We start from the raw sequence: 17,553 nt of genomic DNA, 5'->3' as shown, positions 1-17,553 counted from the left end.
TTGGTGGATATGTGTAAATCAGTGAGTGTGCATTGTCTGGAGCTCTTTAGAGATAACCCTTTGGAAGCTATTGTTAAAAGACAGAGAAGTGTGTGACATAATACTCTTCAAATTATTCAATAAATAATCAAATATATACTATAAAGCATAATGCTGTGACATTATAAAGCTCAGCAATTAGCAATGCATGAAAATAAGATTTTATTGTGTTTTCACAGACCAGTAGGTCACCAAAAGTGATTTTTAATAAATTCCTTAATAATTCTTTAGACAACGGATCATGTTCTGCTATATATAGATTTTTTTTTTAGTAAGAAAAAGAAATAGTTACCATCTTCCAGTATTTTTCAGCAGTAGTCACTAAATAAATTTGCGAACACTAATCATTTAACAAGGTTTTTTTTATTCATCCTATTCTACTGAATACATTTTATTCTAGCTGAAAAATGCTGCTGAATTTCATTCAGTGTCCATAATCTGAACAGATTCATTGACCACATCCAGGGACAGGGGTGTCACAGTTTTGGTCAGGACAGCGGTGGTCCCAGTCTTATACCTGTACTGCCCTTCTCTGAAAAGAAAAGACAGAGAGAGAGAGAAAATGTAATGCATTAGATTTATCTAATTGGATTTGGATTAGATATTTCCTAAAGAAGAAAAACTGTCAGGTCAGTTTCAGATTTATCCACACATTCATGCCTATATTAAGCAGAATTTAGTGATCATATTAGTCTTTTTGTCCTTTATGAAAATGCCCATGTGAGTGCTCTGATTATGTGACCAGCAGATTAACAAACGAAAAAACACAAATTAACAGTGTAATAGAATAATGGCTCACCTTTTTCCCTTCGTTGTGGGCTTGTCATAGCCACGCAAATATTCCACTCCAGCTTCAGTGATGACACACAAGTCGACGTTACTGCCTGAACCCAGGTCACAGAAAATCCCTGCAGCGATGGCATCTCGTACTAGCTGCTTCGCCTCTTCCAACTGAAGACATGTTATTAAATTTCATTCAATTTATATGTCTTTCCGATTCTGTGGACATTATTACTTCAATTTGTTTATTCTTAAAGATTTGACTCTTTATTTAATTACCTACAGTATGTCATAAGAGGGAACATGACAATGCCTTACCTCCATATTTGGTTTGAACCTGTCCTCAAATACAGAGACAGCAGCTGCTGCTCCAGATCCTAAAATCAGAGCCAAACATTGTTATTATTACTATTACTGTCACTGTCTGTTGCTAGGCAAAAGTATTTTCATTCAACTGTATGTTAATAATGATAATTTATGACTGAAAGTTGGAATGCTGTATGAAGTATTAAAAAAACAGGATGCAACGAGCTGAAAAAATGATTTGTATAAACTAAGAACATGTATAATTTTAAGAAATATATTATAATTTTTAATGGAGCAACACATCACAAAATGATAGATTCAGAATGCAGTTTAGCATCGTCTTGCTGAAATATGCAAGACCTTTAAAAAACATCATCTGGATGGCGCTTTCCAGATGTGCAAACTACCAATCCCATCAGAGATGCAGCCTTTATAAACGAGATAGATAGAATAATGTTTTTCAAACATGTAAATATATGTAAAATAACAAGAGATAAGAAAAACTTAAAAACATCAAGTTTTCATGAATATCTCTATGTCTACACAATGTTTATGCTCATAAAGGAGTAGGGTGAAGTTTACACTTTTTCTGTTCCTTCCGCCTTATTTCAAATTCCATTATTTACAAATCAATATTCACAATTCGACATTATATGATCCACACATGTTTGACTGTATACAAGTCTAGACTCATATACAACACATAAACATACACACACACAAAAATTTCAGCTTGTAAACCAAAACACTCTTGCCTCAGTCTATGAATTTGAGGACAAGGCTTCAACAGAACACAATGAGAGGAAATTTCCTATATTCACGCAATTTATCATTTATTAAACAATCACATGAATTTTTGTATTGATGTCTTTTTCTTAACTTCATTTGTACAGGAGTTCCACACACTAACTGTTGTGACTGTAATGCTGTGACATTTTACATTAGTCCTAACTGCTTGCTGAACATAAGGATTCTTCCCAGGTTATGAGTATTTGGTCTTATCTGGAAAAAGTTCTGAATGTTGTGTGGCAAAGTTTACTTGCTGCTTTGTACATTGTACGGTTCTGAGGTCACCCAAATCCTTAAATCTGAGAATATTCAGTTTAATAAAAAGTGGATTTGATGGTTCTCTTGAGGTGGTTTTATTTATTATCCTTATTGCTCTTTTTTGCAGAATTGGATGGGTGTGTGCTTTATGCGTGTTTCCCCACACGTCCACACAATATGTCATGTACGGGAGTATCATAGAACAATAAAGAGTATATAATGCATTTGATTTATACGATCCTTAACCTTGTAGAGAATTGCCAGAGAATTGCCATGTTATTTATTGTCAGTTTACTATTGGTAGAATATGTGTGATTCCCAAATATTATGAATTTTGTTCTACTCAGGTTCAATATTAATTTATTATAGTCAAACCAGGTCTTCAGATTATTTAGTTCATTTTCTAGTTCATTCAGAAGTTGTTCCAAGTTACTTCCACGGCACAGTAATTTTGTATCGTCTGCAAATAATATTATTTTCAAAGACTTTGAAATTGCACACATCTCATTAATGTACAATATGAAAAGCAGTGGCCCCAAAACTGACAGCATATTCTTTGATTTCAATAGCAGTTGTTACTGTATCTATAAACTTCATTAACGTATGTGTTGTGGTGCTTTTGCATCTAATCTGCTATTCATTGTTTTTTGTGATAAACTCATACAATCTATTTTAAAAAATATTTTTCCAGTATCTTAGAGAACTGTGGTATTAAAGAGATGGGCTGATGGTTTGCGAGAATATGTTTATCTCCAGCTTTATATATTGGAACTAACTTTGCAATTTTCATCTCAGGGAATACACCATTCTGTTATGACAGATTACAAATGTAGGTAAATGGTTTCACAATACATCCAATAATACCTTTATTTCAATTCATAACAATGCCATCACAGTCAGTTAGTTAATTTTTTGGAGTTAAAGGATGTAGCTACATAAATAATTTCCTCTTCATCTACTCCCCTTATAAACATTGAGTTTGCTACATTAATAGTTTTAGTTTTAGGAGCATGTCCAGCTTTTACAATTCCTTAAGCCAAGACAGGATCAAAATCAAGAAAAAAGTCATTAAAACCATTTGCAATTTCTTTTATGTCACTGATCATTGTATTTTGTATTTGCAAGTTATTTTGATATTCTAATCCCTTAGTTCCTTTATTTACAATGTTATTTAGTATTGTCCACATGTTTTTCATGTTATTCTTATTTTCATCTAAAACTTTACTGTAGTCATTTCTTTTGCTGCTTCTTATAATTTTTATCAATTTATTCTTATACCTCTTATAAATTTGTTCAGCTTCTATTGTTCTTTAAAAAAATAAAATAAAATTATACAACAGAGTTTTCAAATGCCACGTCAACATCTTGAACATAGATGTGTCAAGGTCTGCGGAGGCAGACTGTGCGGAAAGGTGTGTGGTGGACCCAGGTGCGAACACAAACGAGGATGCGGGAGTGGATTCCAACCAAAACGAGCCTTTTATTATGGCTGAAAAACTCATGGAAAAGAACAACAAAGTAACTGAGGGAAAACCTGAACATAGACTGGGAAACTATGACTCTAATGAGATTTAGACTGCAAAATACAAACTATGGCTGGGATACTATGACAAGGGGTAGGGGAGATAACACAGACGACGCGAGACAGACTGTATGAAACACAGAGACTAAATACACATGAGGGATGATCAGGGGAAGTGGCCACACATGGGAACACAGCTGACACACATGAACTTAACGACAGGACAGAAGGAGTGAAACTGAATACACTGACCGTGAATACAGACTTTCAAAGTAAAACAGGAAACATGGAGATTAGACAAGACACATGAACCGGGGAGACGTAGTACAGGGGAGATGACATAACCACACGAAGGGCAAGGGAGACTTAATACACGGGTAGTATGTACAAATGGCTGGACTGCCTTAGTGACCCTAAACAAAGAATAAACATCAAAATAGGCTAAAACACAAAACACTGGGTCGCACGACCCAGGACCATGACAAGATGTTACTCCAGTCTTGGCTGTTGAGGCGGCAAATTGCTTCTTGTGTTTTATGTCTAATTAATTTCTTATTAGGTTCACATCTGTTAATCCTGGCATAGTTCTGTAATGTTGCAAAAACTGGTAGATGGTAACATATGTCATTTATTATTAATCCACTTAAAACATTCCTGTCAACAGCATTAGTGAAAATATTATCGATAAGTGTAGAAGTTATCGGTTATTCAGGCTATTCTTGTTGGACGGGAGATTGAGGGATAAAGACATAATGCTAGACATTGTATGTGTGATGGCTGCACTTACAGCCACACAGTGGTAATGGCCACCATATTAGCGTAAAGGCTTATACATAACACTGCATTCACATTTGTCTTTAAATATAGGAATTAATTTACAGGACAATGAATAACTGGTTTTGGTTTAGAATTAATTAACATATCCACATAACACTGCATTCTAAAATAAGTGCGCACATTTTAGTTTTAGTTAAGTATGATTAATCTTTGATTTTTGAGTTACCTTAGTTGCAGCTGCTCCAGTCCCTTGATTGAGGAGCCAAGAGGTGGAAAAGGGGCGGAGCAAGCCTTGATGGAAAACTGCAAATTTGCTCATTCCATAACTCGGGACCATGGGGGGGAATTGGAGTTCGTTATGTTAGTTTCAGTTAGGTTTTTTGTGTGTTTTACCCCTTGTGTTTTTTGTGGACTGATCAGCCACTATTTAAGTTTCCCCTTTGTCTTGTTAAGTTAGGTCAGTTTGTTTGAGTTATCAGTATTGTTTGTTAACTTTGAGCAGAGTTCTGCAATTTTGACCTCTTTTATGGGCCCAAGACTTTGATTCTTTTTGAATGATTTCCTTCGCTGCTGGGCCATCACAGTATGAATGAAATTAGTGATGGTGCTGTTCGCAGTTCGATTCAACAAATCTATATTGAAATCAACACAAATAAATGTCATTTTCTTGCTGTTAACAGGATTATACTTGTTCATCTAAACTGTAATTCTAATGAATGTACTCAGCTTGAATCTGTATGACGCAAGCAGGGAGAGAGGAATAACAAATATTTGTGTAAAAATGTAGGGTGCAAATGTAAAAAAATAGATAATAAAGTACAAATATGTTTGTTACTTCCTACCTCTGGAAGACAGTCATTTCTGGAAGTCTTCCTGTGCATATGTAGTGTATAAACATGTAGTTTATACTGTGATGAGCTATTCAAGGTCTTCACAGTTTTATGAGGAACAAACACTGACCTGACTCATTTAAACATTAAAGAGGAACCTAAAGGGATGAATCTGTTTTATGTCTATACATATAAAAGACAGAAAACATACCAAAGAACCTATTTTAAATTGTATCATTAAGAACTTTGTTACTACCAGCCTGCAGTTTATACAGGATCACCCCAAGCAAGTCACCCCAAGGCTGTTTTTTATTGTGAGGTAAAGACCCTACAGTATTAGAAAGAAAGGAATTGGTGAGGAGTTTTAAAATATATATATATATATATTTAACAGGAACAGGAACAAAAGCCCAGCAGAACCAGGCTCAAGGAGGTGCAGTTATGTGCTGAGGTCATTTGAGGTAAGGGGGAAAGGAAGAGAACAGAGAGAGGAAGAACACAAAAGGCAAACTACAGGAGAAGCCAGAGTTTATTCATTGCTAATGATTAAATACAGTGGTGGTGTATAAATACACAAGAGAGTGAAAGGAGATGAGTGAAGAAGAAATGCTTAAGCCTATTGCAGCATTACTAAAGGAGGATTTAGGGTCACCTGATCGAGCTCTAATATTAGGTTTTGTCGAAAATGAGAGTTTTGAACCTAATCTTAAAAGTAAAGAGGGTTACTGTCTCACGAATCCAAAATGGGAGCTACTCCATTCATACTGGCAGCTCCTCAAATGAGCCCTCCCAGCAAGTAAAATTATTAAATTTGGAATGAAGAGAATGAATTGGTGCTTCAGGACTGCTTTGATGCTACAAACTGGAGTGTGTTTAAGACTGCTGCCCTGAGAGAGCACAGTTCTGTGAATTTAGAGGAATAGCCAGTATGCATCAGTGGTTACCACTGATGCATACTGGCTTCCCTGGTTACCATCAGAGAAGCCAAGAGCCAGTACAGACTGAAGCTGGAAGGATATTACAACAACTCAGATTCCAGATTCATGTGGCAGGGCCTGCAATACATCATTGATTTCCAGCAGAGGAAAAGCAGGGTCACAGTCAGCTGCAACACATTACCAGACGAGCCGAATGAGCTCTACGCTGGCTTCGACACCTTCAACACCAACCAACACGGAGGCATTCTATCAGCAGAGGCGGCACAGAGCTCTTTGAGGGTCTGCTCTTCAGAGCTGGCTGATGTTTTTACAGACATTTTCAATTTGTCCGTCACCCAGTCAGCTGTGCCTACATGCTTCAAGTCCGCCACCATAGTGCCCTTTCCCCAAGAGAAACAACATAACCTGCTTGAATGACTATTGCCCCATCGCACTCACTTCAGTTGTGCTTTGAGAGGATAGTCATGACCCATATCAAAGAAGCCATCCCAGACACATTACACCCTCTGCAATTTGCATATCAGAAGAATCGTTCTACTGAAGACACTGTTAATGCAGTCATCCACACAGCCCTCTCACACCTCAAAAATAAGGACACCTATGTTTGAATGCTGTTTATAGACCTTAGTTTAGCATTGAACACTGTCATCCCAAACAGACTGGTGTGAAAGCTCTCTACTTTTCGACTGACACCCCCCCTCTGAAGCTGGGTCCTGGACTTCCTCACAGGCAGACATCAGACACAAACCAAGTACTCCCCAAGGCTGTGTTCTCAGTGTTCTCTGTGTTCTCAGTTCACTCCTGTACACCCTCTTCACCTACGACTGTGTCCTCTCCCAGCAACACCTAAGTTCGCTGACAGCACAACCTTCATCAGGCTCACTGGTGAAGAGGAGACTGCTGGTATTCTCAGCTGGTATTCTGGTGCCTGGAAAATAGTCTCTCCTTAAATGCTGAGAAGGGTATGATGATTATTATTACAATTATTATTGTTGTCTGGGTCTACTTTGCTAGCGAGAGACAGAGAGTTGTTGAAAGGCTGCTCCAACAGAAATTATTGTTTCGGAGAAAAACACGAACACAGTGTACAGTCGAGTCTTAATGGCTTACTTACAACTGGGCTACACTGCCCATGAGGCTACATTCTTTAGAGCTATGCCTGTAACATTCTGCCTATTGCCTTCATATTAAATAATTTTTTGAACAATAATTTTTAAAAATATTTCTTCACGTCATTATGCGGGCCGCAAGTAGAGGTGACATGGGCCGCAATTTTGAGACCCAGGCATTAGAGCCTCTTAATGCGTGTTTTCTTTAGGGTTCCACCGGCGTGGAATTACCAAAAATAGAGAGGGCATAGCCTAACATATGAAACAGGAAAAGACCGCCGTGTAATCCCGTTATTTCAACAATGTAACTGTATTCTGAATACCACCTTTTTAAATGGTAACTGTAACGGAATACAGTTACTCATATTTTGTATTTTAAATTCAAACATGTATTCCGTTACTCCCCAACTCTGTTGACTGATTATTGACCCGAGGATGAGGAGAGGCCAGCACACCGCACTATACATCAACGGGACTCAGGTGGAGAGGGTGAAGACCTTCTAATTCCTCTACAGGTGCACAGTGGAGAGTATCCCGACAAACTCCATCATAGTATGGGAACAGCACCACTCAGGACAGGAAAGCTCTCCAGCGTGTCATTAAACGGCACAATTCATCTGTGGAGTACCCTTCCCACCACTACAGGACATTTACAACACTTGGGTCAGGAAAAGGGCACACAACATCATCAAGCACCGCACCACCCCACAGCACACATTGTTCTCACTCCTGCCATCTGGCAAATGCTACAGGAGTGTGAAAGCAAGGACAACCAGACTAACAAACAGTTTCAATCCAAAGGCTATCAGGCTACTGAATTACTGACTTATGACCTGTAATTTGCAATTTTGTACAGTTGTATACAACATAACACAACTTCAGACACTATCAACATTTTAATGCCACATACTCTGTATATATTACCACTGTGACAGTGTTGCAACTACTTGCAATTTAAATTCTGACTACACCTACACATAAGCTACAAGTGCTACAAACTTGTACTTGTTTTACTTTATTTATTATTTTCAATGCTATATTCTATGCTCAGAGTTAAGTTTAGTCTTTATTTTTATTTTTATTTTATGTTTGTTTTTATTTAGTTGTGTGAAGGGAACCTGCAAAGTAAGAATTCCATTGCTCTGCTTAACCACTTGAATCTCTTGAATCTTTCACAGGAGTTGGGCCTAGAAGCTGAAGGCTCTGTTACCCATTCTATTTTTGAAAACTATAGAATATGGCAAAATGGTAAATTGTTATTGTACATGTACAACGAAATTGTGTACAGTGAGGAACTACACTAAGCCTACAGTATAAGTGTTGTGTTGGGATAGTAAGGTAGTATCAAGTCTCTAAGATATGAGTTTTGGAATATACTTCCAGAAGCTTGGAGAGCATGAAAGCTACTTAAAGACATTACAAGAAAGCTTGCCTAAGAGAGGTCAGATTGTGTTGTAAAATAAAGGTGGTCATCCCAAATATTAACTTTAAGCTTGTTAGACTTGTGCAGGGGCAGCATTGTTGCCGTACAACAAGAAGGTCCACGGCAACTCCAGCATCTGGGCCTTTCTGTCTGGAGTTTGCATGCAGTTTGAATCAATGCGAGTTCTCTCTGGGTAATATCTCCCACAGTGCAAACACATGCAGTTAGTGGGGTTAGGTTAATTGGTAATTCTAAATCGCCTGTAGGTGTGTATGGTATATGAGTGTGAATGGTTGTCTGTCTCTGCCTGTAAGCACTGCAAAAGACTAGCAACCTGTCCACGGTGTACCCAGCCTCTTGTACTATGGCGGCTGAGATAAATTCCAGCCCCGCAAGATAGATAGATGGATGGGTGGAATTGTCCAAACTCTACATTTCCCTTATATACTGTACTTGCATATGTGTTTGCACATTTCAAAATTACCGTTTCTATTTGCTACTTTCATAGCAAAATAAAAAGCAATAACAGGTGCCTCAAGACTTTTGCACAGTACTGTTTTTATCATAAAGTAGTAAAACATCTCAGTTTAGGCATTTGGTATGTTTATAATATGTTATATGGTCAATAAAATATTAATTTATGAGATTTGCAAACTGCTGGATTCTGTCTGTGAAGGTTCTCAGTCATCCAGGTCATCGTAGTCTAAAGAGCTTGGAAAGAAAAGCATCTGGACTTGTTTAAGTTGCTTGAAGACGTTGCACCTCTGTCTGCCATCTATAATCCAGTTTTGAGAACCCTTCCTAGATGCCTTAACGCCCACTCACATCCTGGGCCATCTAACCTCAGGAAATCACATGATAGGATGGGGCCAGGTTTCACAATGAGCTCACCCGAAACTCTGGCTGATTGTGACCCACACCTGTTTTCACACCTCGGCTCATATGATTAGGTAGAGGATCATCAGGGGGTCCTTTGTCCCTCTTTGGGGGGGAAACTCCCACTGGGTTTATATCTGGGACTCTCCACCATTTGACCCTTAGAACCGAAGAAGCTACTCAGATGAGAGGTGAAACGTCTTCAAGCAACTTAAACAAGTCCAGAGGCTTTTCTTTCCAAGCTCCGTAGACTGGTGGATTCTGTTTTTTTATTGATGTTTTAAACCAAGTTCCAACTTTTAAAATCATTTGATTTTTCTTCTAGAAAACTCTTAGACACCTGCCACAGCATTCTGCACATATAGTAGACAGTACCCTAAACATATACATACCCATGGTGAGAAAAGGCAGTTTGTCATAAGAGCCATGAGGGTAAACACTGTACAGGTGAGCTCCAGTCACATCAACTCCTCCAACAATCAGAGATGACCCCACGTGACCCTGGTACCTGACAAATCAAACAGATGGCATTACCACAACATCCAGCTTTTTTTGTTAGAGGAATACGGAGCACATCCTCCAAAATGTGCACATGTGAATAAGCAACAAAACAAAAACAATAGAGTACAGAGACAATGAGGGTACACGAATGCTTATCGCTCCAGCAAGCCCTAGTTCAGAAGCTAATGATAGAAAATTATCCAATTTAAATTTTAGTAAAATAATAGTGTGTAACCCTTGTTTATTTTCCCATAATAAGTTAGCTTTACCCAACCATAGCAGCTCTATGCCCGACAATTTGAATATTGCTTGTTTAGCATCCAACTATTAGTTACTTATGCTCTATTGCTCTCACCTGAACAGCATTTGTTTGAGCTGTCTGGTAACCATAGCAACAAGTGGGGGTCGCCCAGTGTTGAGCATGTGAAGTTCCACATTGGATGACATGATTTGTGTAGTTATCTCTGCATCTGCAGCAACACCAGCTCCACAGCAGCTACAAAACATACAAAAAAATTGTTAGACAAGTCAAACAATAACCCGTTTGACGAACATGGCATAAGTATCTCTGCTTAGCCTTTGACGCATAAAGAAAAAAAGCCACATTTTTGTACTTTTGTACATTTTTATGCATTTTTTAATTTCTTTTGTTTTGGAGATACATGGCAGAATGGTATACCATGTATTGCCTCAAGTCTTATTATCCCTCTCTGTTTTTATTCTTCTTTGTCTCTTTGTTTTTTGTGTTTTTAAGAGAGAAGGAGAGAGATCTGAAGAAAGTAAATAAGCCATATAGTTGCTGAATCTGTCCTCATTTTGAAAATTAAGTCTGTCCTCCGAAGTAGACCCTTGCCTCAGCAAGTATAAGTGTCAGTATAACAATGCATCCATAGTGTCTATAGCTGTCCATGTGTATGACACCCAGGAAGGTGCCAGTTTGCTCTGATGATGTGTGGTGCATCTCCTGCCCTGGAACTGGAGAAGCATCAGACAAGGGGCACCAGGAGACAAGGAGGAGGAGACATAAGAACTAAGGAGGCATTGGCCAAGTCAGGAACTGAAAAGTCATCAGCAATTTTGAAGAAAAAAATTAAATGTTAGCAATAGTATTTGCATTCTAGCTATTGGAATGTTTTTCTCTGAAGAGAGAATGATGGCAGAATCAGCACTAGACGAGCAGATAGGGGCCACAAGAGGTAGACTTTGGAATGTGACCATTTAGTTTGTAAGCTGATTCAGGCAGATGGCTGGCTGATGGGCCATACTGGTTTAAATCTTGACATCAGGAAAGAAATCAAGAAACTGAATAAAATGAAGCTGGCATGCTAGGAGCCTTGCCGCCATCGGGGGTCTTGTTTTCTAGTGAGAGCTATCTTCAAAGTGAGTGAGGAGTCAATTCGACTTGTCCTGTAAAATTAATGAGTAAACTTACTAGATTTTTGGAGCAATGTAGTGAATTTTCATGCAGTTTTTGTCAGCCACAACCATGTCATCTGTAGCTCTGGTATCTGCTCCCAAGATGACTCCATCCTAACACCACAAAAAGGAAATATAAAAGTTAACACACTTTAAATGATAATTCAGCTTCCTAGTGTATTACTAGTGTTGTCCAACCACTGATGATTAATCCAAACCTTGTATACAATTCCAGCAATGGTGGTGCCTGTCTTCCTGGCATTAGGAGCTTTGTAACCAGCCTGAGACAAATTAGACTCCAGCACGGCATTCCTGGTAATGACACGGCAGAGAAAAGGGAAGACAGAGAGCCTCATATTAGTGTGAAATCGCTAATCTTTTTTTTTTTTTTTTTGTTCCGCCATTAATGTCGTAAAGCCGTTTTTGTAAACGCTGTTAAATCCAGTTTGTGTACCTGCGGCTGTTCTCAAAAGAGAAACCTCCCGGCTGAAGCGCAAAGGAATTCAGACTGTGCAGCATATTAGGTGCTGATTCTAAAGTAAAAGACTAAAAATCAAAGAAAACCCTTGTCGCGGTGCGTCAGTTTGTGTAGGTGCTTCTCAGAAGTTTTCGCTTTTACTTTCACTTCTCAGAACAAGTCCCGCCTTACCCGCTGTAAAAAAATATCCACATCCGTCTGACATTTGCTCTTTTCTCTTATCTGTTCTCGTTGTTTATTGTTATTCGTTCTAAACAATTATTCATTTCCATGAAAAATGTGTTCAAAGAATAGTAAAGATATATGAGTTTTGTTAATTTGTTAATACGAATAATCTCATAAACCACTAAAATTAACTTCTGAATTACATTGGTAATGTTTCTTTGCAGTGTATTAAACGTTACCTGCAAAGATGGAACCTGCTCCCGGAGGCTTAAACTGGCTTAAAGTGGCAGTTTAAGTGAGGCATCAGGATGAAACCTTTAGTCTGGGTTTAGTCTTTTTCTCCTCGCTTTTTTTTTTTTTTTTTTTTTAAATGTTAAGGCCTAGACATCTATTGTAGACTATCTTTTCACCATTAGTGGTCAAGAACTGAACTGGAATTCAAAAAATAAAATAGCGTTATGGCACCTTCAGTAGGTTATTAAATCTGTCAGTTTAACTGTCTAAGATATTTTTTAATGTACTGCAGGCTGGCGACAATAACAAACGGACATCAGTCTCCTTACACCCTAAACATATCCCTTTTTTTCTCCTCGTGTCATGGCGCAGATGTTTACGTTGGGCTTGTAACATAGTTAAAAAGGTTCAAGTAGCCTTTTTGTTTGTACTGATACATAAAGAAAGTTCTGCCAACAAAATAAAAATAAATAAATAAATAAATACAGCTAAATAGGACAATGTCACCATCTAGTGTCAAAAGTCATCCCGCACTGACTAGAAATGGCAAATGACTGTGGATAATCCTCAGCGTGATGAAGGATTAACGTTAGTGGTGTGATACGATGTTGGTATTCGCCCTAAACCAGGGCCAGGGTCATTACTGCCAATGCCAATACTGATATAGATACTTTTAAATTCAATTCAATTCACTTTTATTTATACTGGTTGATTGGTGCTGCGGCACTGATGCGGATGCTGTACCAGTATGTTGTGGTGAAGAAAAAGCGCTTATGTATGGAAAGATTTTCACGGACACAATACATACTCAACTCTACTGCTCCAGCCACAGATGCATTTTCCTTACAAATGTGGGGCCATTTAAGGAGACATAAACAGGCTTTAAACAGTGTGAGATTTACTGGGAACAAGCATTGTTACAACAAGGAAATCATCAACCAAACATAAGTGTCTAAAATTTTTGTACTAAGTTTATTTGGCCAATCTGCACAGCTTTATGTTGTGTCACATATATCATTTCAGAAAGGGCTCTGTAATACACTTGAAATGGGCCACACGTTGGAACAGAGAGTAGCAATGTGGCTCTGAAACAAGTATTAGTAGAGAAATACTTAAATATATCTTTTGATATATGTACAGCGGTGCCACTGAAGCAGATAAGGATGCTCAGCTCACAGCTGACTCACAGTTCAAGATGAAGGCAAACATAGAGAATCAAGGCTGAGATGGTTTGGACATGTACAGAGGATGTTGAAGGTTGAGCTGCAAGGTGCGAGTAGAAAAAGAAGACAGAAGAAGAGGAGGTTAGGGTGAGTGTGAGACCTAACAGGACCTAAAATTAATTAGTAAAAAAAAAATCTTGATCAGTCGGTTTATTTGTTTATTTATTTTTGCATGAAGAAATTAATGATAGTTTGCTACCTACTACAGACACATGGCTGTCTGTGATGACACCTCAAAGGAGATGTTTCTTTTTTGTCTGTTGTTTTTTTCCAGCCTTGTGTCTGTTGTGTTTGTTGGTGTCAATTTTGTCTGTCATATCATTGTTTTTCTGCTCAGTTTCTGTATGTTATTCTTTACAGAAGAAAATTGATGGTTTCTTACTCCACCTCTACCTTTGAAATGAAGTGATGGTTAAAGCTCTTCCTATTGTCTTTGTAAATTGGCAGCAGATTTGGCAGCTAATGCTTCCCAAATGATTAGGGAAGACTAGCTTCACTACCTAAAGAATTACAATTCTCTGAGAATGTATATGGCCCCTTCCTGATTTCTGACATTTTTGCCTTGTTTTGAGATCTTTTAGCCTAATGTTGTTCATGAGACTAAAATCATCTCACTGTGGTAATGTAAATATAATATGGCCAATATTATATGTATTGTCAGATTATCATGATATAACAGCAGTGAGCTTGAACTCTGGGTCAAAGATTCAAGTTGCAGTTATTTATATTTCCTATTACCGTAAATCTTCACTCAAAGACAAGTATCTGTGACAGTATAGATGTATTATATATAAGAGACAAATATTGTTTGTTTAATATGTTGGCATTACTAAATTTGGCTCAATGCTTACATACATGTGTAAAAAGAAAATGTACGAGCTGTGAAAACTGTTTCTGACAAAATGAAGAGTAGACTGATATATTAAATATTCCTTTATTGTGTGAGAAAATCAGACCATGTCATAACTGCTTTAAGTCATACAGAATAGATATCAGAGCCTTAAACAGGATGACTTCTGCTAAATCGCTGCAGGGCACTGAAGCTGGTTTTATGCATAAAACCGGAATAGTGTACGGGGAAGGCCAAGTTTGCGGCCTACAGGAAGCGGTGTCTGAAAAGGGCTGGGAAAATCATCAAAGACCCCAGTCACCCACCACATGGACTCTTCACCCTCCTGCCCTCTGGGAGGCGCTACAGGAGCCTCCGGACTAAGACCACCAGGTACCGGAACAGCTTCTTCCCCACAGCTGTCAGACTCCTGAACTCTGCCTCCTGACATCTGACCCACGTTAACACATGGACTGAACATACACACACCCACAATGGACAACCGTACCCTCAAACACACAATAATAACATGGACTGAACCACCACTCACAACCACTAGCACTTTATATAGCCTCTGTAGGAATTATATCTCACTTATCTTAACTGCACTACTGTATAGCTCTGTGTAAATAATCATTCTGTACATTCGATAATTTTTAACCCTACAACTGTTTACAACTTGCATAGTTCCCATTTCTGTATAGCTGTATATCTCAGATTTCTGTAAAGTTATTTATTTCATATTCTGTATAGTTTTTCATATTTATATCCTGTTCATATCCTGTACATAGCTTGTACTCACTACAGCCTGTACATACTTATAGTTATAGAATATTCACAACATACTTCATACCGTGTACATTATAACATACCATAATAGACCCATTTCTGTAATATACTCACATATCTATATTATTGCTAATATATATTGTAATATATCTATATCACTAAAGCACTTCTGGATGGATGCAAACTGCATTTCGTTGCCCTGTACCTGTGCATGTGCAATGACAATAAAGTTGAATTCTATTCTATTCTATTCTATTCTAAATGGGTCAAACTGGGCAGAAAGGACACAAACACATAACATCCTCATAGAATATGATGTAACATATAGATCAACTTACCTCAGAATATATAAAGCATATAAACAATTACAGCAATATGATGCAACAAACACAGCAGTGCTACTAATCCAAAATACTCAAAGCTTCATAGAACTGAAACAAACATTTGTTATTCTGCTGCTGATACATACTTTAGGTTTCTGAATATTAAACTTGTTTCTGCCTTTCATAGTGTGTAACTTGAAGGCCCTGAGTACTTTCTCCCACACTGAAAACACTGGAATGATAACATTATTTGAACATTACCTAATAAGACTGATTCAGGGCAGACAATTAGTTATGTTAAACTTTTCTAGTAGTCCTTCACAAACAGGGAACAGTCTGTCTATTCTCTCCATCTGTCAGCTGCTGCTGGCTCTTCCTCCTCCTCTTCCTCACACACTGCTGAGTTTGTCCTGGTGGATCATCAGGGGTGCGAAGCCTCACAGATGATGCGCAGCAGTGGGTCCCTCAGTCTGTCCTCACTCTGGACACTTGCAGTTGTCACACATGGAAATCAAATGTGTGATAAGCTGCAGGATTCAAACACAAGTGTAACTTATAAACACATGTTCATACTTTTATTCCACAATCAGAGAAAAAGAAACAGAGAGAGAGTGCAGGACAGACAGACAGGTGACAGTCTCGGGTGTACACACTGCTACAAAACAGCACAAGAGAAGGAGGATTTAGTGTTTGTGTTATTAGGAGTGCTAAACAAGAAGAGTTCCCAGATGGTACAGTGGACACATGTGTGACTCCTGTGATTAAAGCATCTTTCTTTCAGCTTAACGAGTGAACCGTCAGCTCGTTCAAACACACGTTAAAATCCGTTTGGCTCAACACCACCGAACAGAGGCAGCAATATAACATAGCTAACATTAACAGTGCAGTGAATCCTGCTTGTGCAGTGATATTCAGGACTGCAAACCGAGCAGCATTACTCGGCTTGTTGTGTTTGTGAATATATGACTGACTTTAATTATCCATAAAATCATCACATTCTCTGTAAGATTAAGGTCGACTATTGGTCGTCGCGTGGCGGTGACATAATCGCACTTAAAATGCGTACTTCAAGCGTGCAGACCCTGAATTGGGACACAGCCAGTGTTTCTTAGTTCTTTCATGTCCCTGCACTAAGTCTTGCTTATAGTCGTCTCAGTGGTCATTGTCGTAGTTTTCGCTGTTCTTAGTTTCTCCAGTTTAGGTTTTAGTTTAGGTAGCCACAGTCCCTGCTGTTTTGTTATGCCTTTGTATCAGCCCACAATACAGGCTCGCCTTTTTTTTAAAGTTCAGTTCTGCCTCCTCGCCTGTGTCTGCTCCTGGGTCCTCCATTCTCTCTCCACTCGGTCTGCGGGGCAGACCGTGACAATGGGGTGGAGGACATCTAGAGGGCTGTGATAGAAAAGGATGTTAGCGGCAGATAGAGGCTGATGTGGCGACCTTTATAGGGAGCAGCTGAAAGAAGAATTAGAAAAAATGCACTCTGGGATTAACACACAAGTCACCACCTGATACACATTGAGACATCCTTTAGAATGGGCAGAGCAAGAACTCTTGCTCTTCATTTGATTCGTACTTTGAAATATAACTACTTTTTTTCAACATTTCTCTGTTGCCCATACCCACTCAAACTGCAGGACCACCTTTTACCTGAAAATGTCCCTGTTGGGGCATTATAATTAAAACCACAGAAAAAATGCGTTTTATAACCACTAGTGAGATTTGGAAAATATTTAAGTTGTTTTTTTAAAACTTCTGTTGAGCACTAAAAATTGTGAGGATACTCATTTCTAATCTTTTCCCTCTCAGTCTCTTCAAGTAACACCACAAAAGACCCAGCCAATGCCCAGACAATACACGATCAAGCTGCTTTTATGGTCGAGCTCCCTGGAGTGATGTGGACAGCAAATGGGTTACCTGCTTAACCATAAATTCCGCTTCTGTCAGAAGT

General features: G+C 38.5%; 1 protein-coding gene across 1 annotated transcript; it reads right to left on the bottom strand.

Annotated features, from left to right (window-relative positions):
- Positions 1-380: 380 nt before the first annotated feature.
- psmb10 (proteasome 20S subunit beta 10) lies at positions 381-12,201 on the bottom strand. Its single transcript, XM_085411372.1, has 8 exons — positions 12,019-12,201; positions 11,783-11,876; positions 11,581-11,678; positions 10,504-10,644; positions 10,040-10,155; positions 1,138-1,196; positions 839-990; positions 381-571 (listed from the first exon to the last, which is right to left on the bottom strand). Exons 1-8 carry the CDS (start codon positions 12,081-12,083, stop codon positions 460-462), a joined length of 837 nt encoding a protein of 278 aa, XP_085267498.1. The 5' UTR covers positions 12,084-12,201; the 3' UTR covers positions 381-459.
- Positions 12,202-17,553: the final 5,352 nt, after the last annotated feature.

The sequence above is a fragment of the Rhamphochromis longiceps genome, linkage group LG7 (assembly GCF_057381845.1).
Source record: "Rhamphochromis longiceps isolate RC_006_pf linkage group LG7, R_longiceps_female_GT1.1, whole genome shotgun sequence".
In the NCBI taxonomy this organism is placed as follows: domain Eukaryota; kingdom Metazoa; phylum Chordata; class Actinopteri; order Cichliformes; family Cichlidae; genus Rhamphochromis; species Rhamphochromis longiceps.
This window is presented reverse-complemented; position numbering and strand designations above follow the sequence as displayed.

Coding starts and splice junctions, on each gene's coding strand:
- psmb10 (XM_085411372.1), bottom strand. CDS start 12,083: ATGCTGCACAGTCTGAATTCCTTTGCGCTTCAGCCGGGAGGTTTCTCT. Junction 991..1,137: donor GGTTCAAACCAAATATGGAG/GTAAGGCATTGT, acceptor ACATGTCTTCAG/TTGGAAGAGGCGAAGCAGCT. Junction 572..838: donor CCCACAACGAAGGGAAAAAG/GTGAGCCATTAT, acceptor TTTTCTTTTCAG/AGAAGGGCAGTACAGGTATA.